Source organism: Tiliqua scincoides, chromosome 4 (genome assembly GCF_035046505.1).
Source record: "Tiliqua scincoides isolate rTilSci1 chromosome 4, rTilSci1.hap2, whole genome shotgun sequence".
Lineage (NCBI taxonomy): Eukaryota > Metazoa > Chordata > Lepidosauria > Squamata > Scincidae > Tiliqua > Tiliqua scincoides.
Genome location: NC_089824.1, coordinates 211354835 through 211382732, shown reverse-complemented (window position 1 = coordinate 211382732; position 27898 = coordinate 211354835). Strand labels below are relative to the sequence as shown.

General features: G+C 43.1%; 2 protein-coding genes across 3 annotated transcripts in view; one reads left to right on the top strand and one right to left on the bottom strand.

The window, feature by feature from the left end:
• Positions 1–291: 291 nt before the first annotated feature.
• RAB22A (RAB22A, member RAS oncogene family) lies at positions 292–21591 on the bottom strand. Its single transcript, XM_066625801.1, has 7 exons — positions 21343–21591; positions 15471–15550; positions 14105–14186; positions 8134–8205; positions 7946–8052; positions 6580–6689; positions 292–5543 (listed from the first exon to the last, which is right to left on the bottom strand). Exons 1-7 carry the CDS (start codon positions 21376–21378, stop codon positions 5446–5448), a joined length of 585 nt encoding a protein of 194 aa, XP_066481898.1. The 5' UTR covers positions 21379–21591; the 3' UTR covers positions 292–5445.
• A 2266-nt stretch (positions 21592–23857) lies between these two features.
• Positions 23858–27898, top strand: part of ANKRD60 (ankyrin repeat domain 60) — a 55061-nt gene continuing 51020 nt past the window's right edge. For both annotated transcript variants that reach the window (XM_066623717.1, XM_066623718.1), the window contains exon 1: positions 23858–23897. The gene's annotated coding sequence lies outside the window, so the exon portion shown is untranslated. The remainder of the gene's footprint in view (positions 23898–27898) is intronic.

Sequence of the window (27898 nt, the reverse complement as noted above, 5' to 3'; positions counted from 1 at the left end):
CAGATGCAAGAGAAGAAATAGTATAGGAAGTTGCATACTGCACTCTTTAAGAAGCGCAACATCTTTACAAGAGGGTATAACTGATCATTTTACAAGATGTTGCTTGCTAGTCAGGACACAATCCTATCCAACTTTCCAGCACTAATGTAACCACAATGCAGCCCCACAGTAATGGAAAAGATGTTCCTTTATGCTGAGGCCTCCATGACTGTGTTTTCTCTCTCTCTCTCTCTCCCCCCCCCCCCCCCCGTAGGATGCAGCATATGCCCTGCTGGCAGAGCTGTATCAGTGCTGGAAAGTTGGATAGGATTGGGCCCTTATACTTGCAAATAAGCACAAAGATAAAGCACTTATGTGGGTGGAACCCATATATTTGTGGACCCCAGATTTGAATTATTTCAGCACTTTAAGACAAATGGAATGCAGCAACACCTCAAAAAAGGTATTGCAGCAGAAGAATGACTCACATTGTGCATTCAAAATAAAATGGTTGCAAATTATCAGGAGAACGGAGTATGTCCCCAATATAGAACCTTCAAGTCACACTGAGATTGTGCCAGTCATGTTGCTCACCACTAATCCAAATGGATTCGAGGATGAGAACAAGGGGCATAGCAACTGTAGAACTTAACTTCTGATCTTTATATTTTGAAATACTTTATTACTTTGTAAATAATATTTCAAAATATAAAGATCAGAAGTGAACAGAGTTTAAAAACTCAAGGCCTCCTGTATTAAAACCTCCAGATGCCCTCTCACTTTATTTCTCAAAGTGGTTGGCCAAAAACATAATTTGTTTAGACAGCAACCTCTGCTTCCTGAAGGTAGTCACATGAGCAAATCCAAAGGTATTTATACTTGCTACCATTGGGGTTAAAGTGAGCCTAGAATGCTTGCAAGTGGAGGAAATACAACAAGCACATATAAGACCTGTAGCAATGCGTTGACACTCAGGTCATTAGGTATATAGTAGGAAAAACGAGGGGTGATTTATCCCCCGTGTCTTTGTAGTGGCACTGGCCAGAACAGTGGAAAAGGCCTTACCTTTACTAAGCAAATAGGCAGAATATTGCCAGAATGTTTACTTTATAATTCCATAATTAAAAGAACTGTAAACACCTGTAATTTTGTCCAAGTACATTGGCAATTTTTAAACATGAATTTTGCACTAGTTTTTGAAATCACCCTGTGTAATTTTGAGTTCAGCTACAGGAATGCTTAAGAATGGTCTTTTAATATTTTCAACAGCTGCTTATTCAAACCCTCACCCATCACATTCACAGTGTCAAGCAAACACATCACCTGCGCCCCTTTTTGGACTTGTTTTCTCCCAGCCACTCCCCTTCTGTTTTCTGAACATACACAAAGGGTCAGGACACCCTTGAAGTTGTCTCCACTCCACAGGAATCTCTCTCTAAAACTGACATCATCATCTTGTATAACAGATTCTTGACATACAACAGGTATGTATTACAAGATATTCAGCTGTACCTGTAATTGTGTGGTTTCACACTGACTACACATTCTTGTGTAAGAATGAGAATATCTAATATGCACCCTATTTTCCCTTTTGATTATGTGAGTTATGCTGTTCTAAGTGTGCTATCCTATGGGATAGGTGGGAAGAACAAGAATGCCACTCTGCTAGATGCTCTTGCAAGACTTATGTCATTGCACAATATTGAACCATCACAATATGCAATGAAGAGGCCATAAACCACACAAGAGGAACACACAGAACCACAAAGTACAAAACAACCACAAAAAGTGCAGACACAGCTAACACAAGATTGTTGTTGGAATATATTTTGCTTTTCTACTAATTGAAGTGGCATAATTTTGCACCGTCTCCAATCTAAGTCTATTTTAAGCACAACTGGGAGACCACAAAGGTTCCTAGATGTTTATACAGAGGCTGAAGCTCAAATGTCTATGAATTTAAGATAAAGATACAACAATGGTGCATTGTAGACGAGCCCGAAAAATCAACTAGGATTCAGAAAAAATATTAATGCAAATATTTTATTATAAAAGTCCAATGAACTCTAAGGCAAGTTAACACACTGGCAATGTACCTGCTACCTTGAACAGGGACAGAGGCCTTTGAAATGCTGCCAAAACCAACAGCTTGTAGGTTGAAATGTTACTCGGCATAACCATGTAACAGAAGACAAGGATATAGTAACAGCTTCAAAAGATGCTACTGAAGTAAGTGAAGATATTCTCTTTGCAGAGAAGTGAAACAAAAAAGTCTAATTATACATAATTGAAAGAAGATAGCTAACTGGTGTCACAATGACACCAGTGGACTGTGCAAGCCATACTGCAGGATAGTGGTCTGATGCTGCCTCTGTGGAAAGATAAGATAGGTTGCTATGAAAGAACGTGATGTTACCCAGAAGGAGCTCAACTGGTTAACTTTTCTTTTTGTTGATATCAAATATTCTTGAAAGTTGGTTTGACTAAGTAGTTAAGCACAAGCAGGACTGCTTTATTTTTTAAAAAGTTGCTAAAGAGGGGATGGATTGGAAAAAGGCCATAAGAACAAGTTAAAACATTTAACCACCACCAGATTGGACAAGCATTTTCAACTAGGCACTAGCACACCAACCCTGTAATTATACTCAGATGCACTGGCAAGGAATGGTTTGCCCTAATGCAGTGAAAGAATCATCTTACCAGTCAACTGCAATGATAGAGGATTGTTATGGAAGAATTAGGCACATAAGCTAGGATCCAAAGAACTTCTTCAGGTACTCACAGGGGCCTGCATATGTTTACCACAGATTATTCCTCTCCCAGCAGTAGCCATTTGCAATGCTGTGAAGAACACCTCTCAAGCAGTTAAGAGGGTGACTTGTCATTTGGTAATGAGAGGACACTGAAGCCAAACGAGATGTTTAAAATGGGGCAAGATGGTTATGTTGACTTAGCTTGTGCTGCGATAAATAAAATGCCTAAAAAATGCCCTGCAAGTGCTACAGGCTGAGTATCCCTTATCCGGACTGTTTGGGATGGGAAGGTGTCAACGTTTTGGAATAATTGCATAAATATGATGGGAAATGCTTCATCTTGCTCTTTTCACTGATATCTATACAGGTGTCTGCTGCCTACTTTGACACATACACCCCACAGAGCAGAGAAGAGATCTTACCGTCTGTACCAGCCCTGTATGTTGGAATAAGCACAAGACCTTCTCAGAAGTTAAAAATAGTCTTGGACAAAAATGCCTGGATTTTGGAATAGTCCAGATTTCATATGTCTGGATAAGGGGTAATCTACCAGTACTACATCCCTGCCATGCTTCATTTCAGTGCAGTTTATATGCTATGCAACACACTTGCATACCATGCTACGAGGTGAACAGTGGCATTGCCAGAGCACTGGATAATCCAGGCTGCTATGCCAGGAAGACATCCTGGTTTCGCTTGCAATGGTAACATATGTCACAACACAACACTGGCATGTTGCACTGAAACCTGATTACTTGTTTGACAGCGCATTGGTTCTTTGGACTGGATTATATGGGCATTTTAGCCTATTTAAAACCAAAAGTCAGCAGACAGATGCTACAAACTACATGAGGTATACACTGTACTGTAAATTTAACATCTACATTCATAGTTCAATCACAGCGAATGCCATGCTCAAAGCTTTGCTGTAACAAAATATTTTAGAAAGGAGTACTTTGATATTTCAAGCACAAACTGCATCTCCTAGCACTGTGTACAAAGTTGTTTACATACTGCAAGGTAATCTTAGAACTTTGAACTCTTCAGAGAAGTTTCAACAGTTTTAAGTAACACCTACTTGTTTTGATGGGAATAGTTTAAATCACATAGATTAACTATAGTTGCTCACTTGTGTTAAGAATTGCTCTGAATAACGTGGTTCAGTGTTTTGAAGCACAAGCTGTTTCATTTCCTATGTATCCTTTGAAATTTCCTTTTCAGCTGAAAACACTTACTTAAGATGGTAAAATGCCAAGTGACTGCTTGGGAGCAAGCCACTCCAGACATGTCTCTGTGAACATGAAATATCACAGCCCTAAGTCTTATTGTGCACATTGTGAGTTCATTAAGTGCATATATATTCTTAAGGGGAGAAAATACATACACTTTTGCACTTGCAGACTGTAACAAAAATAAATAATGAGAAATAGAATAATAGGGCAAGATTAATTTATAGTTTAATGAAATGAAAAAGTAATACAAAGCTGAAAGCTAATCTACTTAAAAATAAGGCTTAAAAAGAGGTAAGCTTGAAGATAGGCCCATGAGCAAGGAGGCAACGATCTACGCTACCCCACACAACTTGGCTTTGGTTCTTTGTGTTTTATCATTGCAGAGGTGATTTATTCTGTAAGCAAGCCTCAAACTACACTAGCAGCAACCTCTACTGGACAGAGAAAGAAGTATCTTCCAGCACAGTGTTAGAGGAAGCCAGGTGATGCAAGGTCTCATGTTCTCAGGTTGGGTTTACTACAGATATGACCTTAGGCTGTCCCCCATGAGCAAGGGATGGAGGGATTAAAGAACAGATTTTCACTTATGGCACTTACATAATTTATAATACTTTAGGTACTAGTCTCATAAATAAAAGAGTATAAAAACTTGCACATGCTAAACAATTAGAAGTGTCCTCCATCCAACATGCTTGTTTTCAAACTGATAACTGATGTCCATCAGTCAAGATCATGTTCATTTTTGTCAATTTCACAGATTTACACTATCATCTTAATGAGAAGCCTATAAAAAGCAATGTTACCTCTAAAATAATAAGCATGAAAAGATTGTCTACATTTTCCCCCCTTTTTAATAAGACATCTTGTTTGTATTTCTACAATATCATCAGTAAATAATAAAAGTGCAATTAAGATTTGGGAACTGGATGGGTTGATTTGGTCATTTTTAACTATTTCATTTTTGCAGCCATCTGTTTCCCAGTTGTTCATTTTGTATTTTGGAGATGCAAGAATTAAAACAGTAAGGCTTGTAGCAATGGCAACAAGGAATACAGAAATGCATTAAGATCAGAGCTAAAATTACTATTCGTAGGGCTTGCTGACTCCCATCGAATCCATGAAAGTGCTAGTTTCCCCTCTCCCCCCTTTACAAAAACATGGCAATTTTTTGTTTACAAAAATTATGACTTATCAGTCTTACAATCTGTATATTAGAATTTCCTTCTCACAAGGCCAAAGCAGAAATTGAAGATGAATTCCCTTTTGAGCACGAGAGATGGTCCATACATTATATTCAAGGAAACAGTTCGACAGTATGATCACTGTAGTCTCCTCAGTACATATATGCATGCCAGGGCTGTCCCATTTTTGGAGAGTATGAACATCAGGCAGATAGGAATCAAATACCAGTAAAATATACCCCAAATAAACCCTTATCTATAAAGCCAAACACTTTATAAAAGTTAGTCTGATATAGTCAGTCAACAACAGCTGCGTTTTGTCACTGAAGGTTGTCTTCTAAGTTTGAAGCCCTTACCACTGGATGGGGGGTTGGTATCTGTTGATGGAATTCTACGACCTAGGACAGCAAACACAGCAGCATTAGTTATAAGTAAAACCACCCTTCCATATTCCCCATAGTCTAGCATGAGTAAGCACAGCTCATCACTATTTGAAGAACTATCTGACAGATATATACCCCTTGAAAGAAACTGGGTGCTAATTGCTTTCAATTATGTTTCTCAAAAATGCTCACGGGCCGGGGGGGGGGGAAATAATTTACATTTCAAATTTGAATAAATTTACAAAAATGAATATATTAGCGATGGAACTTATTAATGAATGAAGGTCTTGCAATAGCTCAAGGCCTATAAAAGGCCTTGAACAAAGCAAGGCCAGCCTTTCCTTTGCTGCTGCTGCTGCATCACAGATGTTAAACAGCAAGCAGTGGAGGGAGCCCTCATCCCACAGCTCACGTGAGAGATCAAACAGTTGGCTCTTACGCTGAGAGCAGTTGCACCAGGCCAGCATGGGCTCTAGCACGTCTTCAGAGGGCCAGAGAATCATTGGAGACTGGGGGCTCCCTAAGGGCCAGATTGGGAGTGCTCAAGGGCTGCAAGTGGCCCTAGGGCCGGGATTTGGGCACCCGTTTTAAGGCATTCTGAGGCCTGGGAAAGCCCTCAGGATGCTTTAATGCTCAGAATGTTTCCAGGGCTTCAGGATGCTTTAAAAGGTATAGAAACCTAACTTCTGGTTTCCCTCAGGAAACCAGAAGTAGTGATTTTTGCCATAATGGCCATCTGGAAGCCTGCAGAGGCTGCGAGCGGACGCACATGGCCTCTACAGGCATCAGAAAGTCCCCCGGAGGTGACAGGAGAATACATCCAATCACCTCTGGAGGGTTCAGGTTGGGCCAAGTCTAGCTCAAAGTATGTCTGGGGATACAGAGGCCCCACCTGTACAACTATGTAGAAGTTCTAACATGATTTGAATGACATTATGTTGGAGTTTTGAGTTTTTATAACTCAAAACTCCAACATAAGGTTGGCGAATACGAAGCCAGAATACAACTGGCAGAAACAGAGAGAGACTCCACCATACTTATTGATACTTACTAATTTCTATAAAGAGTTCATTTATGTTTATTGCATTTTTTGCACTGGTCTCTACAAATATTGCATGAATGGAATCTGCATAGTCTTTAGCATCTTTTTCCATGACTTCTCTAGGGGAAGGAGAGAGAGAAAATATATTTTGAATAAAACAAGATAAATTATTCCAATTTTTGAAAAGTATACATGACTAAATGTAGCATTTTAAACAACTAATCGAAGCTTTGCCTGTGTTGCCATAGCTCGGAAAACATACACATAACACTAAGCATCATTGTTTTGAATGACAAAAGCAGTGGTACTGTAGTCCTATATACATGTGAGCATTGGTGGTTCTCCCAGAAAAGGTGGCGTCACAGGAAAGAGAAATTCCTTTGTTCCAATATAACCACCAACATTTAGACATAAGCATTAAGTGTTCAAGTCTTAACACTTTCCTCTCAATATCATACCTGTGTACAGCTTAGTCTTTAGTAAACAATGCTGAAGTGCTACAGAAGCTCATTTAGGGGATTGGCAGAACAATAAAAGTACCACAGCCATGCTCTCTTACATAAACAACTTGCTCCTATAGTTAACATGGAGGCAGCCAAAGACTGTCTTCCCTGTGTCTGCCTCCAATTCTGCTAATTCATATAGAGCTACTGTCTCAGACACCTTGTTGCACAGCCTTATCCTCCTAGTAGACTTTAATCAGATACAGCCCCACAGCCACTAATGCTCATTCATCCCATTATAGCACCTCCCTGTAGCCCTGAAGCCTCCCAGTCACAGATAACAATAATAAACCTCCTGTTTTGAAACCATTTGGGCCTTAAAAATCACAAGAAAACACTTCGATTGAACAGTATACAGCAGGGGTTGGCAACCTTTTTGGAAAAGGGGCCAGACATTCGGTGATGACATCATCACCAAACTTCTGGGTTGCCAAGCTCCTGGAACTGGTTGGGCAGAGCTCGGCTTTGGAGCCGAGGCCTCCTGCCCAGTTCACTGCACTCCAGACAGCAAATGGCAGAGCCACCTGCAGGAGCCTTAAGAAAATATGGCTGTTTAGAATTTCATGGACAGTCCCGCAGCACAGCAACACAGGGACTCTGTGAGCGGCTCTGCCATTTTGCTGTCCAGCGCATGGTGAACTGGGTGGGAGGCTTTGACCCTCAAGCCAAGCTTCTTGCAGGACAGATGACTTTAGGTGCCAGGCTCGATCAGGCCAATGGGTTGTAGGGGTTGACAACCTCTAGTCTACAGTTCATAAAACCTAAATCTCTCAAAATCTTTCGGGATACTTCTAAAATACAAAAAATGATTGTACTCGAGCCAAGTTATCCAAAAATATGCCTCTAGCCAGATGGGATACTGTTTCATTTACCTGACATCATTAAGATCGCATTTATTTCCAGCGATAGCTACAACAATATTAGGAGGTCCATGCTGTCGAAGTTCTTTCACCCAGTTCTTTAATGTTGAAAATGTTTCCTACCATGGACAAGGGTAACAGAATTAGTACAAATACAAAACTGCTGCCAATATAGAATGTTTGCAGCTGATCTCCTTTACCTCTTTTGTGATGTCATAAACTATAATCGCTGCAGCAGACCCCCGGTAGTACATTGGTGCTAGAGCACGGAACTGTAAAGAGAAAGACCGTGTAAAAGTGGCTTCAGTACAATATTCAAGAATTGTACATGGTGGGAGACAGGGAAGTATTATTTAATAGTAATCATCATCACTGTAGGTCTCATATAAAGAATATAAGTACCTTATTATGAATCATATTATTGGACCCACATATAATAGGTACATCAGTTAACCTTCATATGTACAAAAGGCACACAGAGAGTCTACAAGCAAGAAGAGCTACCTCAAGTACAATATACAATGCAGGAGAAAGACTGTGGCTAAATGGCAGATCACATGTTTTGCAGGCAGAAGTCCTAAGTTCAGTCTCCAGGTAAGGACAAATTCCTGTTTGAATCTCTGAAGAGCCACTGCTAGTCTATGCTGACAATACCGACCTAGATGACTAATGGTTTGATTCAGTAGAAGGCAGCTTCTTATGAATTTACTCAGGTATACAGTTCATATACTGTCTAGAAAAGTACACCTAAACAATGTGTGCATATGGAAAGACAACAAAACAGACTATTGGCCTTCAAGTAAAATGCCCAGAAGCAAAGGCTGGTGGATCAAGGGATGCCATTTAAGAGTTATACCTGTTTCAGGGAGGTTTTCTGATGAGGAGGTTTCTGAGGGGAGGTTCCAGGAGGTTTTCTGAGATGCTGGGAGGCCACATGCAGCCTCCCAGGTGCAACTGGAAGGGTTGCCAGTGCAAAGTGCAAAGCCTTTCGGTCGAATCTAGGAGGCTTCCGAGGAGGCTGGGAGGCCACATGTGGCCTCTGGAGGGCCAGGCACAGCCCCCAGGTAATTAACTGCAGCACTGTGTGGGCACCCCTACAAATGTCATAATCCATGGAATTCAGTATCTGCAGGAGGTCTGTGTGTCCTAGAATGGATCCCTCGTGGATACTATGGGTCCACTGTATATACACTCTTTAACAGCAAAAAAGCAGCATGTTTTAAACCTTGAATATATTCAAGAGCAGGCCTTGTGAAACTTGCATGCACTCTCTGCTCCCAGATACAGTCTTCTTGCACCCTCCTGTTATAGCATTTCAACTTTCTTGCCCACCCCAAACCCAGGTGATGGAGTACATTTACAAAACTAAGCATTTTATGGAATTGCGCTCAAAGTAAAGTCGCTACCAGGAACTGTGTGCCTTTACCATAGCTATATGAATAGTTGCTTCTCCCCACCACCGGCAACTCTCTCCCCAGTCACAGGATCACATGTACACCAACATTTTCTCTGCTACCTGTAAACTCTGAAGACTTATTTTGGCACCCTAAAGTCTAGTTCATAACAGGACAGACTTTTGTAAGCAAGATCATTCTTGCTAATTGTTGGACCTCAGTACAGATCAGATCTCATCACCCACAGATTTGACTCAATACGGGTCCCCTGACCAGCCCTGACGCGCAACCTCCGAACATGATAGAAACTGTGCTCCAGCTGCATCTGGAGGGTGTTCTGAGAGCTTTAAAATATCACTTCCAGGTTTTGGGGGGAAAACAAGAAGTTTTAAGGCCCTCTAAGGTTTGAACCATAACCAAACAGTAGGTACAAACCCACTCTCTATTCTCAACATAAACTCTCATTAAATACACATTCTCTTCATCACAACAATTTGTTATTACATAATCAGAAAAAACTTGTCCAAATTTTATTTTTTTTGGGGGGGGGAGGGGGGAGAACCCACACACAAAATAACTAGAATGAAGGAAATGGCATGTCATATGAAGTGGAATATGGAAGTAGTTAAATTGTTGCTGCACTGACAGGAAGGAGAAAAAAAAACTACATGTTGTTTTTTTTTTGGACTAAATGGAAAAAAAAAACAATGTAAATAATGTGTCAAAAAAGCTAGCTTCAGCCTGAAAGCAACTACTTTCGTCAGTCACATAGCAGCCCATCTGAGAGCTTCATCTCAATACTGATTAACACAATTCAAGAAAGAAGCCTTGTTTGAGAAGCTGGCACCTTGCAGTACCCAACATGTCTAGATACCTAACCTTTCATCTAAATACCATGCACTGATCAAAACGTTCTCAATTCTGGGAACAGTCTGACCCAACAAAAATACAGTAAGACAATTCAGATGGATAAGAAACCAGTCTATTACAGCTTTTAAATTTGATTTGCTAGGATCTGGAACGAGTTGAGGACTACTGTGACAATTGCTCCTATGCAGTACTTTGAGTTTCACAGTAACTAAAACAGCCTGAGGGAAGACTCATTGCATACTGCACAAACTGTGTTTTACTAAGAGAACATATTATTTTGACATAATAGTAATTGTTCTCTTTACAGAAGAGAACAAACTATTTTGACATATCTAATGAGAGAAAACAAATACTCTTGTTTGGAAGGGACCATGGTGGGTAGTTAAGAAGAATATGGCTATGGACTGAACATAATCTTTAGTTGGCAACCTTCAGTCTCGAAAGACTATGATATCGCACTCTGAATGGTGGTTCTGGAACAGCGTCTACTGTGGCTGAACAGGCCAATTCGGGAGTGACAATCCCTTCCACACTGGGAGCAAGTGCAGTCTGTCCCTGGTCTGTTTCCCTGGCTATGGGCCTTCCTTCTTTGCCTCTTGCCTCAGTCTGTTGGCCAAGTGTCTCTTCAAACTGGGAAAGGCCATGCTGCACAGCCTGCCTCCAAGTGGGCTGCTCACAGGCCAGGGTTTCCCACCTGTTGAGGTCCATTCCTAAGGCCTTCAGATCCCTCTTGCAGATGTCCTTGTATAGCAGCTGTGGTCTACCTGTAGGACGATTTCCTTGCACGAGTTCTCCATAGAGGAGATCCTTTGGGATCCGGCCATCATCCATTCTCACGACATGACCGAGCCAACGCAGGCATCTCTGTTTCAGCAGTGCATACATGCTAGGGATTCCAGCTCATTCCAGGACTGTGTTGTTTGGAACTTTGTCCTGCCAGGTGATGCCGAGGATGCGTCAGAGGCAGCGCATGTGGAAAGCGTTCAGTTTCCTCTCCTGTTGTGAGCGAAGAGTCCATGACTCGCTGCAGTACAGAAGTGTACTCAGGACACAAGCTCTGTAGACCTGGATCTTGGTATGTTCTGTCAGCTTCTTGTTGGATCAGACTCTCTTTGTGAGTCTGGAAAACATGGTAGCTGCTTTACCCTTGCATCTGTTTAGCTCAGTATTGAGAGAAAGAGTGTCGGAGATCATTGAGCCAAGGTACACAAAGTCATGGACAACCTCCAGTTCATGCACAGAGACTGTAATGCAGGGAGGTGAGTCCACATCCTGAACCATGACCTGTATTTTCTTAAGGCTGATCATCAGTCCAAAATCTTGGCAGGCCTTTAATCTTTAGAGGCCTATAATCTTTAGAGGTATTTGAAAACAGTGTTATTTTACTCAGAAGTCAGCCCAATGTGTTCAGTAAGGCTTAGGCTGTAAACCTCTCTTACTCACCACAAACACCTCCAATTTTCAAGGCAGGTGAGACAAAGAATGGTTAATTGCAAGGAGAGGTCTAACCCAAAGGAGAAATGCAGAAAGACAAAAGAGGGGTGGATAGAAGAACTAATGCAAAAGCCTCAATAAAATAACTCAAGTAATACATTACAGTCACATCTTACGCTGGTTGGATTTTAGGCATGAGGCCTATTCCAAAAGAAGCTTTAGGGAAACAGAGTTGAAAAAATGTTGTAGGTAACTATGGGGTGACTGTCTACTGCAGAGGTCATTAACCTTTTTGTTTAAAAGGGCTAGATGTTCAGTGACAATGTCATCATGGCAATGCTGAACTTCCAGGTCACCGAGTGTCTGGAAGTGGCTATGCAGACCTTGGCTTCAGAGGTGAAGCCTCCCACTCAGTTTGTTGCATGGGGAATAATGGATCTGCCAGCTTGGGATCACAGAGTCCCTGTGCAGTGCAGGAAGCTGGACACATGGCACAGGGAGTGGATGAGAAGCTTCACCTTCCAAGCCAAGTTTTTTGTGCTTGGGCCAGATGAATTCAGCTGGCAGGCTGGATCAGGCCTGCGGGCTGTAGGTTACTGATCCCTGCTCTACGGGTTCTCTGCCTTCTCCAGGAGCTGGATCCATTGAGTAGGGCTTTTATCCCCTGCTAGCAAGGCAGGTAGAGGCAGTGAATCCTGCCTCCCTCCACACTGCTGCACCATGTTGCCTTCCTTTCTTGGTAGTACCATGCATCTAGACCTCATGCATCACAGCAATCTCTCGGCGTATAAAGACAGGCTACCACAGGGCTGAGTCAGAGTGCTGACAAAGTATCATGCTATTTCCACTGCAAAACCTGGAAGTTCTACTCGAGGAGTAAAAATAGAAAAGAAGATCCTGTTTTCCCTGCCTGAAAGTACTGCACAATTTGAGAACACTAGTTGGCTGATTGTGTATATCTCCAACAATATGTGTCAGGTTAGTTATCTGATACATATTGATGGAGATATACACAATCAGCCCACATATTACATGTGATTGACTTGTGTGAATTCAAGTACAAGCACTTGCCCCCCCCCCAAAAAAGACAGAGAAAACCAGTGTAAGTAGTGCAGCTGATTTCACCCACCATTCCACTTATTCTGTTGTTAAATTTAGACTATTCATAATAATTCCAAGTGAATTCTTTACCAAAAATATTTATCATAAAAACAGCCCCGCTGGATCAGGCTATAGGCCCATCTAGTCCAACTTCCTGTATCTCACAGTGGCCCACTAAGTGCTTCAGGGAGCACACAAGACAACAAGAGACCTGCATCCTGGTGCCCTCCCTTGCATCTGGCATTCTAAGGTAGCCCACTTCTAAAATCAGACGCTTGCACATACCTAATATGACTTGTAACCTGTGATGAACTTTTCCTCTAGAAATTTGTCCAACCCCCTCGTAAAAAACATTCAGTTCAGAATATTCAAGCCCTCAGTGCACAAATAAACATTGTATTGTATTCAAGCTGTCTTACCATCAAAATAAAAAATCTAAAATCTACATATTTTTACTGTGGCTTGAAGGTTCAAAGCTCCAGAATACAAAGCCAAACATTATATTATGCATATCAGATTGCCTTCAGATTTATCATGTCTGTTTTTTTGATCTGGTGAACTACCTGTGTTGTGGTCTACAGCAGGGGTGCCCAAACACTGGCCTGGGGGCCATTTGCGGCCCTTGGGAACCCTCAATCTGGTCAGTGGGGAGCCCCCAGTCTCCAATGAGCCTCTGGCCCTCCAGAGACTTGCTGGAGCCCACATTGGACATGACTGCTCTCAGTTTGACGGTGACTGTTCAACCTCTTGCATGAGCTGCGGGATGAAGGCTCCCTCTACTGCTTGCTGTTTCACATCTGTGAAGCAGCAATGGCAGCAAAGGAAAGGCAAACCTTGATTTGTAAAAGGTCTTTTATAGGCCTTGAGCTATTGCAAGACCTTCATTCATTAATATAAGTTCCACTTCTAATATATTCATTTATGTAAATTTATTCAAATGTTAAATGTAAATTAATTCTTTTTTCCCAGCCCCCGATACAGTGTCAGAGAGATGATATGGCCCTCCTGCCAAAAGGTTTGGACACCCCTGGTCCACAGTATTAGTGGAATATTTAAATCTATAGTAACAATATATTCATTCTTTAGAATGTAATGAAAAGTAAACTGATTCAACAAAGTAACAGTATACTTTCAAGTGCGAATATCCATTAACCTAGTTCTTTGATTACAGTATTAAATAGTCTGAATGAGGATATCTTCCATCTTGAAATTTCTTGCCACCAATTGAAAAGTGTTATCACAAAGTAGCTACAGAATATTAAGAATGGTCTTAGAAAAATGTGACAATATTTTAACTAGAGAGACGGGCATTGTCACATATACTGTATATTAATGCAAAGGTTTGGTTAAATCTCTTTATAAATTTACTTACTCGTTCTTGTCCAGCTGTATCCCATATTAGGAATTTATGCAACTCATTCTGATACTGCACAGTCTTGGTCATAAAAGATGCCCTGAAAAGCATTTAATCCAAGACTGCATCAGAACACACTGAACAGAAAACTTAGAATTCTTCCCAATCATATAAAGTGTGTCTCAGAAAAACATACACGCATTTTAATGAGCTCCAATTCATACATCATTGTAGAAAATCTGCAACACTTGAACATCTAAGAGAAGCAATTGAAGAGATATGTGGAATCATTCCAACACACACACTGGTGATGTTTGCAGATCCTTTAGTCAACAATGCCAGCAGTGTGTAGATGCCAATGAGGAACATTTTGAGCACTTGGTCTAATTAATTATGGGCACAATCCTAACCAGGTCTACATAGAAGTAAGTCCTATTTTGTTCAATGGGGCTTACTCTCAGGAAAGTGCAGTTAGGATTACAGCCTAAATTAACTAACTGGGGGCGCAACCCTAACCCTTATGTCACTGCTTTCCAGCACTGGCATAGCAGTGCCAATGGGACACGTGCTGCATCCTGCAGTTGGGTGGCACTCACGGAGGCCTCCTCAAAGTAAGGGAATGTTTGTTCCCTTACCTCAGAGCTGCATTGCCCTTATGTCACTGCTGGAGAACACTGACATAAGGGATTAGGATTGATCTCCAGGTCAAGCAACTGCTTCTATGTACACCATATCCATTACAGATGGGCCCTCTTTCTACAGAATCCAAGTATTTGACTCAGCAAGGGTTCCGAACCTGCACTCGAGGGCCTTACCTGATCTCCCAGATATGACTGGCAGAAGGCCTCCACAGCCCTCAGAAAGCCTCTTGTACCCTGGAGATGGACCCCACCAGCAGATTCAATTATCAATGGGTTTCAGTATCTATGGGGGGGGGGTGTCCAGAAACAGACCCCCCCATTGATACCAAGGTCCAACTGTATATATGTTAACTACAGTATACGTATGAATTTTAGAATATAGTGTGTTGTTCTCATCCGTGGGTTCTGAACCTGTGGCTGGAGGGCATCACTGAACCTCCTGTGAATGGAAATGCCCTCTGGTTGCATCCAGGAGGTGTTCTGAGGTGAGTGGGGGTCACACGTAGCTTCTGAGATGCACTTCTGGTCTTTGGGACACATACACTTGCTGACTTCTGGCTTAACCACAGCCATGGGAAACACTGATCCTGACCTTAACTGCAATTAATGCTACCAAGTTATGAAAGCACATTAAGACATGTTTAAGTTTCAAATCCTGGTTAAACAGATAACCTGGTCAATATTAACAAAAGGGTTAACAAAAAGATTTTCCTAAGCATGTTAGTTTCTTTCAGTTTTCTCACCCAATTGTTGGATTGATGTTGGGATCAAAGCTGTCTTCTACAAAGCGCCATACAATGCTTGATTTGCCTACACCAGTGTCCTAAAAAAAAGCACAGACAATTTTGAGCTAATTCAGGTACTGATCGAATTAAATTTAGAATTTACTGATATAATTAAATTTAGGTACTGATTAGACGTGGGGGGGGCAGCGGCAAAGAACACAAAATTACAACAAAATCCTGAATTCCAATAAGGGTGAAGAACCTTATTAGAACAAGCAGAGAGAAGATCAGTTTCAGATCAAAACGTAATAACTGAGAAATGTTGAGAAGATAATCAATAGGCAGCGTAATCTCTAGAAGTGTGCAGGGCCCCCTATTATGGACCTATGAGAAACCAGCAGGAGGTCTGGTCTAGAGGGTAGAGCCTCCTTTGCCTGAAGATAACATCCGAAGGTCACCAGTTTGAGGCCACCGGCACAGTGACCTTGAAGCAGCTGACAAGCCTAGCCCAGTTATGCTGAGTTATTCCACCTGCTCTTTGGCTGCTGTCAGCCTGTATGGGAGGAAAATGGAGGCCAGAATGTGATACCAGATCATAAAAGATCCAATGCTGTGGTTCTTGAAAGACAGAACCTTCTTCAACTGTAAAAATCCCTATTGGGATTTAGTATTGCCTGCCTATGTAAACCGCCTTGAATTAAAGTCTGAGGAGAAATCTGATGACCAAGAAAGGCGGTATATAAATACTTGTATTATTATTATTTATTTATTTTGTGTATAAAATCAGAATTAAAACTAAGTACTTAAATTAAGCTATACCCCAAAATACAAATTAACAATATTTGAGCTCATTAATTCTAATAGAAACATTGAAATTTTAAATATATAGTCAACTAACAATACAGACAAAATAACTACTAAAAATTGAAATGTAAAATACTACGTAATTCAAGCACTTAAACTTTACTCATTCCCAAAACAGGGGTATCCCTCTTTCTCTACCCCTTTAAAAAAATCTATATAGCAAATATGCATTGCATTTATGAAGAGGCAGATAGGAAGCACCTCAAGGAGAGAAACAAGGAAGAAAAATGTGGGAACAAAACACCACCTAGGGGGCAAAGTAGAAAAAATGGAAGAGGCAGAAGAACATAAGAACAGCCCCACTGGATCAGGCCATAGGCCCATCTAATCCAGCTTCCTGTATCCAGTAGCCCACCAAATGCCCCAGGGAGCACACAAGACAAAAAGAGACCTGCATCCTGGTGCCTTCCTCTGCATCTGGCATTCTGCAGTAGCCCATTTCTAAAATCATGAGGTTGCACATACACATCATGGCTTGTAACCCGTAATGGATTTTTCCTCCAGAAACTTGTCCAATCCCCTCTTAAAGGCATCCAGGCAAGATGCCATCACCACATGCTGTGGCAAAGAGTTCCACAGACCAACTACACGCTGAGTAAAGAAATATTTTCTCTTGTCTGTCCTAACTATCTCAACACTAAATTTTAGTGGATGTCCCCTGGTTCTGGTGTTGTGTGAGAGGATAAAGAACATCTCTCTATCCACTCTGTCCATCTCCTGCATAATTTTGTATGTATGTGCCAGGAGCAGGGTGGGGGCTATCCAGTGTTTTGTGTCAAGTGTCACATTATGACTGTATGCCTCTGGGGCATAAGTCATGGGTGTGTCCTTGGTGCAAAGAGCTCCAGGGATTCAGGGAATAAGTCTGCTCTCTTGAAGCCTTGGTTGCCCACCTGGAATAGCAGATCTGTATGTCCTTTTGTCTGTTCTAACTTTTCTAGCACTCAATTCTAGTAAATGTCCCCTAGCTCTGGTGCTGTGTGAGATGTAAAAAAAATCCCTCTATCCATTCCATGCATAATTTTATGTCTCAGTCATGTCCCCTCTCCCACACATCTTTTTTCTCCTACACTGAAGAGCCCCAAATGCTGTAGTCTTTCCTCATAAGGGAAGTGCCCCAGTCCACTATTTAATTTAGTAGCTCTTCTATACTTTTCCAGTTCCACTATACAATGTGTCCTCTTTATCTGCAGATTTGGAACCGACAGATTTGACTCACCAATGGTTTCAAAGCTGTGCCTGGAGAACTTATAGAGGACCTTCTGGACATGACCAGAGGGTGCATGTGCCCTTCCTGCAATTCAGAATGTCCAGTTTTTGCAAAAACTGGCTGCTAAAAGGCTCCAACAGGCATTCTGAGATGCAGGGAGGCCTTGCGAGACCACACCACACCTCAGAAGACAGGTCAGACTGTTGGACTTCATTAACCACAGTTTTCCACATCTGTGGGAGCTCTGGGAATGGAACCCCTGCAGATGTTGAGGACCAACCTGCATCCTTTTTGAGATGTGTCGACCAGAATTGTACACAATACTCCTAATGCGGACTTACCATTGATTTGTACAATGGCATAATAATGTCATACTTCATTTGAAAGCTTGTTTTCATATAACTTTAGATACAGATTCTAATGTCCATTATGTATCTTATTTTAATTCAAAAGTACAATCATCATGAGGTAGTGGTATGGTACAAGTGCAATTCTATTCCCAGTAACTATGAGGTCAGTGGAACATACTTCTGAGTAAATAAACCTAGTATTGGGCTGCAAATGTGTAGCCAGGTCATAGTGTTTATTACCTATTCCAGCAAGTGGTAGTGCTTGATTTTCTGGGACTCCCCAACGTATTGTCTACATGTGGTTACAATACACAGTAATATGTATTACCTTACTAAGGTACAATGTTGGAAAATGTATCAGTTTTAAGTAATGCAGTGATGTCATGTTTTCATATAATACATATTACAGAGGCAGTATCTGCATGGGCAGGTACGCCTTACCTGAAACTCTCATTGCCAGTCGCTCAGTGGGGACCAGCCCTAAAGGTGTTGGTAACAAACAACTGGAAACTGAAAGGTGCCAAACTAGTTAAAGGATGTCTGGTATGTTTCTTACTCATTCGGCCCCACCCTGTTTAATGAAAGGTCTTACATGCTTCCTGTAATGTACCTGGAAGAAGTTACAGAAGTATTAAGTAGCTCTGAGAGAGGAAGATGAGAAAGCCCAAATTGACTGAGCATTTCCCCAGTCCTACTTTTTAAATAAGATGTGCGTAACTAGTCAAAAAGTCATGCTTCAGACCCCACCCATTTTTGCCACTAGTGGGAAGGGAAAACACAGGATACATATTTTTAAAAATAATAAATAAATAAATAAATGTTCATGCTATATATGGCTTTACTGAAGCCAGTGGAACTCCTTCGGAGGAAATGGTTTGAACACTGTGGTAAGTGTGCATCTTATGAAACCCAACTAAGGCTGCAATCCTGAACAGTTAATAGGAGCAAGCTCCACTGAACGCAGTGGGGCATATTCCTGAGTAAACATACATAGTACTATGCAGTAACCTTTGTAATTTTAGAAGCAGGTCCAAGTTCAAAGTAGCTGGAAATTCTGGGGCTAAGTAATCATAGTACTATATTAACACATAGTCCTTATATAATTTTGACATCAGTTTGACAGGTCCTGCAACTACTTAAAATTTTGGAGCTGTTATGGTCCTAGTACAGGTGTCCTTAGCTGAGGGTGTCCATATCCCTTTGGGGAATGGGAATCAAATGATTAGGGTATAGGACTCAATCTCTGAACAATTAAAAAATTATTAGATATTCTCATTCTAGCTATCCATATGTACAGCAAAACCAAGCTATGGACATCTTCTGAAGTCATACTGATACCTAAAAGGACTAGTGATTCAGTTTGCCAAAGGGACTGATATTTCCGCAGTCTGCCAAAGGGGACATATTGGGCAATCCATTGGGGGTCTTATTGTAGAAAGGTTAAGAACCTCTGTCCTAGCACAAGCCAAATTTCCCAGTCTAAAGTAGCTAAGACATGGTCCCCTCTTTTCCATTTTCTTTGCAAGGACCACTTCCTCCAGGGATGGTTCCTGTGTGTGAGTGGGCATCTCACTACACAGTTTTTCCTAGAGCAAGGAGGAGGCTTCTCCATTTGCGGCTGTGTCTTAGCTTGTGTTCCATGCACAAACCGCACTTTTGAAAGGCAAGTGTCAGATCATCACCCAACCACACTTTACCAGCTGGCACATTGCTGGTCTAGCCATCTCTGTTTCCAGTGGGATTGGGTCAAGCAGAGTACTACATGTGGCCTCCACAGCAGGGGTACATGACTAGCTACCTCCTACCATATTTTGGTGCCACGTGTTGAACAGTACTGATCTATAAAGTTTTTTTCTAACAATCCCACATACTGGCTTTAAGGGAAAAAATGAGCAAACAAGTTACCTCACCAACCTTCTCTTGTCCTTCATATATAGAAGGAACTCTTATACTACAGATAACACTGCTTTTCACATACCTCAAGGAAGGATGTTCATCAAGTTTTGTTTGCAAAGTGCTAGAAAAAAACTACAGTATATATAAAAATTTTGTCAAGGTGGAGTTTGGGCTGGTTTCCATTCCTTCCTATATTGACAGCTGAGTGCTTTAAACCACACTCTCAACTTTAAAGACAATGATTGTGTGAAATCCTTCTTCCCCATATCAGTTATTTCTGGATACGACTGGCTACTTCCAAAAATATCTGCCACTCAATGCCTTCAAATTATCAAGCTTAAGTTATTAAAAATTGATTACTTGAATCTTAGCAATTCATGAGAGTTAAGGGGCCATACAATGACTCTGGAGTTACAATTTGCAGATAAAAATTTAGATTGTAATCCTAGGCACACTTAGCTGGCAATAAGCCTTATAGAACAAAAAGTGAGATTTACTACAGACTCAACATACAGACTACAGCATAAGGTTACACTATCGACAGACTACAACATAAGGTTGAGGACATAAGGAAGGAAAAATCCCTCCAGCAATAGTCACTCCAGATAATTTTGTGCATGAAAAGTACCTACACACTGATTATCTTGCACAAGGGAAGGGGGTAAGATGCAGGGACATGCAGTGGGTGGGGAGGCAGGTGAGGCAGTGCCTCCCCATTGGAACCCTTCGAAAAGCACAGCTGCTGTGTGAGGCACTGAAGCGCTCACATCCCACACTGTGCCTCCCCTCCGAAGTCCTTGTGTGAGGTGCCCAAGCACTCTCAACCCACGTGCTCTGGGGAGGCAGCTGAGGCAGTCTCCACATCAGATTCCTTTGAATAGTGCTCCCACTGTGTGATGCACCCAAGCACTGACAACCCATGCAATCTGGGGAGGCAGGTGAGGCAGAGCCTCCCCACCCAAGTCCTCTGCAAAGTGGCGCCACTGTGTGAGGTGCCCAAGTACCCACAACTCATATGCTCTGAAGAGGCAGGGCCTCCCCACTAGAGTCATTTGAGAAATGCTGCTGCCATGTGAGCACCCACAACTACTCATGTGCTGTGGGGAGGAAGGTGAGTCAGAGCCTCCCCACTGGAGTATTTTGAAAAGCATCACTGTTGTGTGAGGTGCCCAAGCACCCACAACCCACGTGTTCTGGAGAGGCAGGTGAGGCAGAGTCTCTCCCCTAGAGTCCTTCAAAAGTGCTGCTGCTGTGTGAGGCGCCCAAGCACTCGTAACCCACTCGCTCTGCACTCTGTACATGGGTTGTGGGTGCTTGGGCGCCTCACATGGGGGTGGCACTTTCTGAAGGCCTTGGGTGGGGAGGCAGTGGGGGAGGCTGCCTCTCCACCCACTGCATGTCCCTGTAAAGACGAAGGCTGTGCTGATGCAGCCCTGCATGCCTGCCTGGAAGCGTCTTCCTCGGCTGAGGCAGGCAGGACTGGGGTAAGTGGGGGGGAGAGCCCTCCCCCTTGCTCTTCCTCCCCCACTCCTTCAGTGCCTGTGGAGAGCCGCCCCCCGCCAGCACTTACCCCGAGCAGGCAGACCTTGAGCTCCCTCAGAGCCATGGTGCGGGCGGGGGCCGCGCCTAAGACCCGCGGGCACAGCCCCGGCGCAGCATCCCCTCCCCGGAGGGAGGCTCACTCGGCTCCGCAGCTCCCCAAGCAGTGCCCGCGCCGCGCCTCTCCGCTCCGCACCTTCCCCTCCGCGTCAGCGCCCGCGGGCAGGCACAAGCGCAGCCTCCGCTTCCTGCTCCGGACACCAGCCGGGCGCCATCTTGCACGCCCCGCCCCGCCTGACGCCGTGGAGGGCGGCGAGAGCCCGCAGCGCAGCGCCGCCTCCGCCATCACGCGCCTCCAGTGGGGAAAGGCAGGCACCTGTATGTGTATGTATAGTAGCTGTGTACGCATGTATGGATTTGTGTGTGTTTGTATGTATATATATGTGTGTGTGAGATGTATATACACACACACCCATCCATACATACACACACGCACCCATCCATACATACACACACGCACACATATACATACATATACACATCCATCCACACATATACATCTGTTGGCAACCTTCAGTCTTGAAAGACTATGGTATCGCGCTCTGAAAGGTGGTTCTGGAACAGCGTCTAGTGTGGCTGAAAAGGCCGATTCGGGAGTGACAATCCCTTCCACACCGGGAGCAAGTGCAGTCTGTCCCTGGTCTGTCTCCCTGGCTATGGGCCTTCCTTCTTTGCCTCTTAGCCTCAGACTGTTGGCCAAGTGTCTCTTCAAATTGGGAAAGGCCATGCTGCACAGCCTGCCTCCAAGCAGGCCGCTCAGAGGCCAGGGTTTCCCACCTGTTGAGGTCCACTCCTAAGGCCTTCAGATCCCTCTTGCAGATGTCCTTGTATCGCAGCTGTGGTCCACCTGTAGGGCGCTTTCCTTGCATGAGTTCTCCATAGAGGAGATCCTTTGGGATCCATTGGCCATCATCCATTCTGACAACATGACCGAGCCAATGCAGGCGTCTCTGTTTCAGCAGTGCATACATATAGGGATGCATATGGGATACATATAGGGATGCTAGGGATTCCAGCTCGTTCCAGGACTGTGTTGTTTGGAACTTTGTCCTGCCAGGTGATGCCGAGAATGCATTGGAGGCAGCGCATGTGGAAAGCGTTCAGTTTCCTCTCCTGTTGTGAGCGAAGAGTCCATGACTCGCTGCAGTACAGAAGTGTACTCAGGATGCAAGCTCTGTAGACCTGGATCTTGGTATATTCCGTCAGCTTCTTGTTGGACCAGAATCTCTTTGTGAGTCTGGTCCAGCACATACATACGTATATATACATACATATACATACATACATGTATGTATACATATGTATATGTATGTACATACATACATACATATACATATATGTATATATACACATACATACATATACACACACATACATACATATGTACATATATACATCCATCCATACACACTCGAATATATACATATATATGCAAAAATACACACACGCACACATTGACATCCATACAGACACATATACATACATATGTACATATATACATCCATCCATACACACACACATATACATACATATGCAAAAATACACACACACACATATACACAATGTGTGTGTGTGTGTGTGAGCTGGCTCATGGATTTTCCAAGGGTCAGACACGACTGAGAGCCCAGTCCTGTGCATGTCTACTCAGAAATAAGTCCCATTAGAGTCATTGGGGCTTACTTCCAGGAAAGTGTGGATAGGATTGGACTGTGAATTGATAGTTCTCTCTCTCTCTCTATGCATACTGTGTATATACGTGTACATGAATATATTGTGTGTGGGCATATACACATATATACATGTATAACACACACACACATACTGTGTATGTATGTGTGTATATACGCACACACATGTACTGAATATACGTGTGTGTGTAAACTGTATGTATATAGATACATGCTTTGTATGTGTGTGCGTACATACACGCATATACTGCACATATGTGAGTGTGTGTATGTATACACACACACACAGAGTGTAGGACACATGGCAGAATCCTCTGCCTGTCTACTCAGAAGAAAGTCCTGCTGTGCTCAGCAGGCCTTACTCGCAGGAAAGTGTGGCTGGGGCTGCGCTGCCTCCGAAGGGGACCTGCCTCCCCGGGGCGGGCGGGGTGCTGCTGGGGAGGCGGGCGCAGGGGGAGGCTCCACCCGGCCGGCCCTCCTCCTCCCGCCCACCCTAGTGCCCATCTCAAGATGGCTGGTAAGTGGCTCGGTTCCTGCTTCCCTGTGCACGGACGCTGCGTGCGCGTCTCTGGCCGCCTGCCTGCCTGCGCAAGCCCCTTGTCCCTGCTCGTGCGCGGAGGGAGGCCGCCCTGGCCGCTGCCTCCCCTGGGGTGCTGTGTCTGCGGGCGGGCGGGCGGCCTTCAGTGTTTCCCAGGAAGCCCAGAGCCTGGTGGCAAGGAAAAGAAACCAACCCCTGTGTCTCTCTCTCTCTCTCTCTCTCCCCCCTCCTCTTCCTCTCTGTTTTTGTTCGTAGGGATCCCTTTGTATTTTGTGGATTTGCAGGATGACTTAGATGATTGTGAGTAACTGTTTATTCTTTCCTTTTTCAAAGCAAAAGCAAAACAGTGCAGCGGTCCTCCCCCCTCCATGCACATTTAATCTTGCTTTCTTCAGACAGGCAGAGGACCCAACCCTTGCCAGTATTCCAGCGCCCATGCAAGCCACAATGCAGCTCCAAGGTAAGGAAACAAAAGTTCCCTTGCCTTGAGGGGGCCTCTGTTGCTGACCCCCCACCATGCAACACAATGCATGCCCCACTGTCCCCCACCCCTTCACCATGCAACACAACGCGCACCCCACTGCCCCCCATCATGCAGCGCACACACGCACCCCATTGTCCCTCCTCTCCCCTACCATGCAGCGCACACACGTCCTGCTGTCCCCCACCCCTTCACCATGCAACACAACGCACACCCCACTGTCCCCTACTATGCAGCGCACACATGCACCCCATTGTCCCTTCACTCCCCTACCATGCAGCATACACACCCACTTTCCTCCCACCTTGCAGTGCACACACACATCCCACTGTCTCCCCACCTCCCACAGGGCAGTGCACGTACACCCCCACTGTCTCCCCACCCCCACCATGCAGCGCACCCCCCACTGTCCCCCCCTTCACCATGTGGTGTGCACACACACCCCACTGTCCCCCACCCCCACTATGTGGTGCACACATCCCCACTTTCCCCCACCACACATGCCCCACTGTCCTCCTACCCCATCACCATGCAACACAACGCACACCCTACTGTCCCCCCACCATGCAGCACACACACTCCACTGTCCCCCCACCATGCAGAGCTCCCCACTGAGTTCACACACCCCAATGTCACCCCACCCCCCACCATGCAGCCCCCCACTGTCGCCCCACCATGCAGTACACACACACACACCCCCTACTGTCCTCCCACCCCCCACCATGCAGCATGTGCAAACACACTCCCCTGTCCCCCCACCATGCAGTATACACACACACACCCCGCTGACCCCCCCACCTATCCCTCCTGTTGGCACAGCTGCATCGGCTTTGGAAAGTTGGATAGGATTGGGCCCAGAGACACCCTTCTCCCCCTTCATATTTTCCCCACTCTGCAAGGCTATGAGTGGAAGGAAGTGGGTTGATGGTGAAGATGATGCTTCCTATACTACTCCCTCTGCACTTTTCAGAGAGTTTGCTATTTTTAGCTTGGGTGGGAGAAGAATCTGCATATTAGAAGTGGAGGCTTTGAATGCCACCACTGGCTTGCTGTAGCTTGGGCACCTTGGTCCTCATGTCACTACTTGGAAGTAAAAACAGTCATGATTGACATTTCCTTGCAATGAGTAGACAACACAGCTATCTTGACAGGTTTGTGCTGTTGGGGGGCTTCTTTGCTAATGTCCTCTTTTGGTTTTTTTAAGCATTTGCTACGGGTGCAGTTTTTTGTTCTAATTTTAAGGATTAAAAAAGAAACTCTATAAGGCACAGTGATATCCTTGGAGACAGTTAGTGGGAGAAGAAGCAGACTTCTTATGTATTTAATAGGTTGCTGACTACAGTTTGCGTATCCCTTATCCAGAATGCTTGAGACTCGAAGTGTTCTGAATTCTGGTTTTTTTTCTCTTCTGAATTTTAGAATAGTTGCATGAACATAATGAGATCTCATGGGGATGAGACCCAAGTCTAAACGTGAAATTTATTTATGTTTCATATACAGCTTATGTAGATAGCCTGATGGTTATTCTATAAAATATTTTTAAATAATTTTATGCATGAAACAGTCTGTGTACATTTAAACAATGATTTTTTGTTCAGTTATGAAAGCATGCTGGCTGGCGGATGTTATGTCATGTTGGTGATCAAAAGAGTTCCGGATTTTGGAGCATACTGGTTTTCAGAATTCCAGATAAGGGGTAAACAACCTGTAGTAAACAACCTGTAGTTGCTGTGCAGTTTTTATTTTTTGTAGCTTCACTGAAACAAAAGTGTAGAAAATTTTTTAGCCTTTTAAACACATGCTGTTAAGATTTTCTGGTATTTGGCTTGTGTATTATGGTAGACAGATACAGAGTTTTGGGATAGACAAGAATGAAAAGAGGGAAAAGTTCTTTCAAGACCATTATAGGGTGACATCATTATGTCCAAACACACATACATACCCAGATATGTACACAGTTCTGTTAGCTTTGTAAAGAGCTTGTCAAATGTGATTTATGCAGCAGCAAATGTATTAAAAGCATGCATGTGGCTGCAACTGTCATTTGATGCTGCTATCATTTGATGAAACAAAGTTGTGCTAGGTTTGTATTTGTTGTAGAAAGTTTTGTTTTTTATTTGTATGCCCAGTAGGTATTCTTGAGTTTTGCAAAGACTGTTACTACTGGTGTTCTATCTAGTATATTCAAGGATATTTTTATGCATAGCCCTGGATATTATGGTGCTGCATCTTCAAACAAATTCACTTTGTTTCTATTTCCACATCAATTTCTTTCTGAAATAATTAGGCCTCAATGAATAATAATAATAAAGCAGCCATATGAGCTCGGATGTTAGAAAGCTTTCCCATATGCTGCACAAAAACCAAGACCAGTGGAAATGAAAGGCTTCCCTGACAGAACTAATTCACCCTTTGTGAGACCACCCACACTGTCTTCTTGATGTTTAAACCTTGCAGAAATGAAAGCTCAACACTGGTTAATTCTACTTTACCATATCAAGTACTCATCTGTGAACTCTGCAGGAATAGGATAATTTTCAGTGCTACATAAAGCATTCTAGAACCTTGCTGGGAGTGCATCTTTAGTGCTGATTCTTGCATGACAGTTTCATGGAACAACCTTAGAGAACTGGTCACCACACAGATTGCTTTCATAACATGGATAGTCTCTACATCGGTTGCTGCCAAAGATGTGCAGCTGTGGTGTGGAAACTCTTCATATATGGGTTAAGCCATCTAATGAGCAGTACTTGCACATGATCAGCAAAACATGGCTTCATATACAAGCTCAGTCTGGAAGTTCAGTGTAAGGTTAGTCATAATCTCTCTCCTAACCCACCTTGCATGTTTGTCATTGAAAATTGTATACCCTGAGCTCCTTAGAAAAAGAGAAGGATTCAAATACAGCAGATTAATGAATACAGGTGTGATATGCAGTAAAATTATAGTTTTGAAATCAAGCTTTGTGTAATGGCTGCTCTCTGTAAATATCTTATTTTTCTTTATAAGTTTCTTTTTAATACTTATGTATTCTGATGCTTTCAAAAAACAGCATTTTTGCTCCATGCAAGTGGGTTTAGTTCAGTCTTTATGCATTTGGTTGCAGGGACCTTTATTATGCACCTTATTCCACCTCACAGCATCTTCAGTATCATGACTTCATTTCTGTAGGGATTTCGCGTGTAATAGCCTTAATTTAGCCACAGTTCCATTTGATTTCCTTCTGCCATGTACAGGTACTTTGAGAAAAGTGTTGTGGCTGCCTTGGAGTTCCTTGCAGTGATGCTTTGTTTGACAAGGATACATACTGTTTGTGTATATAGAAATCTTACTTTGAGTTTGGGAACTATACGTACTGCCCTTAAATGCAGGTTAATTTTAAATGCTTAGCTTGGAACTAGTATTTTCAAAATATAGAATGTAATTTAGCATATTTAAGGGAAATGTGAACCATCTCTAGTAACGGAGATCAGACGTGTGAATCTCCTCAAAAAATTTCACTGCTCTTTACTTGACTAGAATTTTTTGGATGTTTTAGCCTTCTATCACCTTAGATGAAATTTTGTTTTCAGATCTGGTAGGGATGTTTCCAGCTGTTGAGTGCATCTAGCGGTACACATTTTAGCCTTGTCCTTTTTCAGCTGTGTTGGGAAACCACAGTTCCTGTTTGAAGAACAAGTCCCTATGTGTCCTTCCTCCTTTTTTTTTACATGTGCAAGGAGGAAAGGGGAAAAAAATTTTTTTACAAGTACTTTTACTTTTAATTGAAGCAAATATGAACTGAGGCAGCTGATTTAGCTCAAACTGTAGTTGGGAAAGA

Bases quoted from the DNA above. Each gene is read 5' to 3' on its own strand.
- RAB22A (XM_066625801.1), bottom strand. From the start codon at position 21,378: ATGGCTCTGAGGGAGCTCAAGGTCTGCCTGCTCGGG. The intron at 15,551-21,342 runs GTAAGTGCTGGC...GCTTTTTTTTAG, and splicing joins TCAAGGTCTGCCTGCTCGGG to GACACTGGTGTAGGCAAATC. The intron at 5,544-6,579 runs GTAAGTATCAAT...TTGCTGTCCTAG, and splicing joins TGAACTCTTTATAGAAATTA to GTCGTAGAATTCCATCAACA.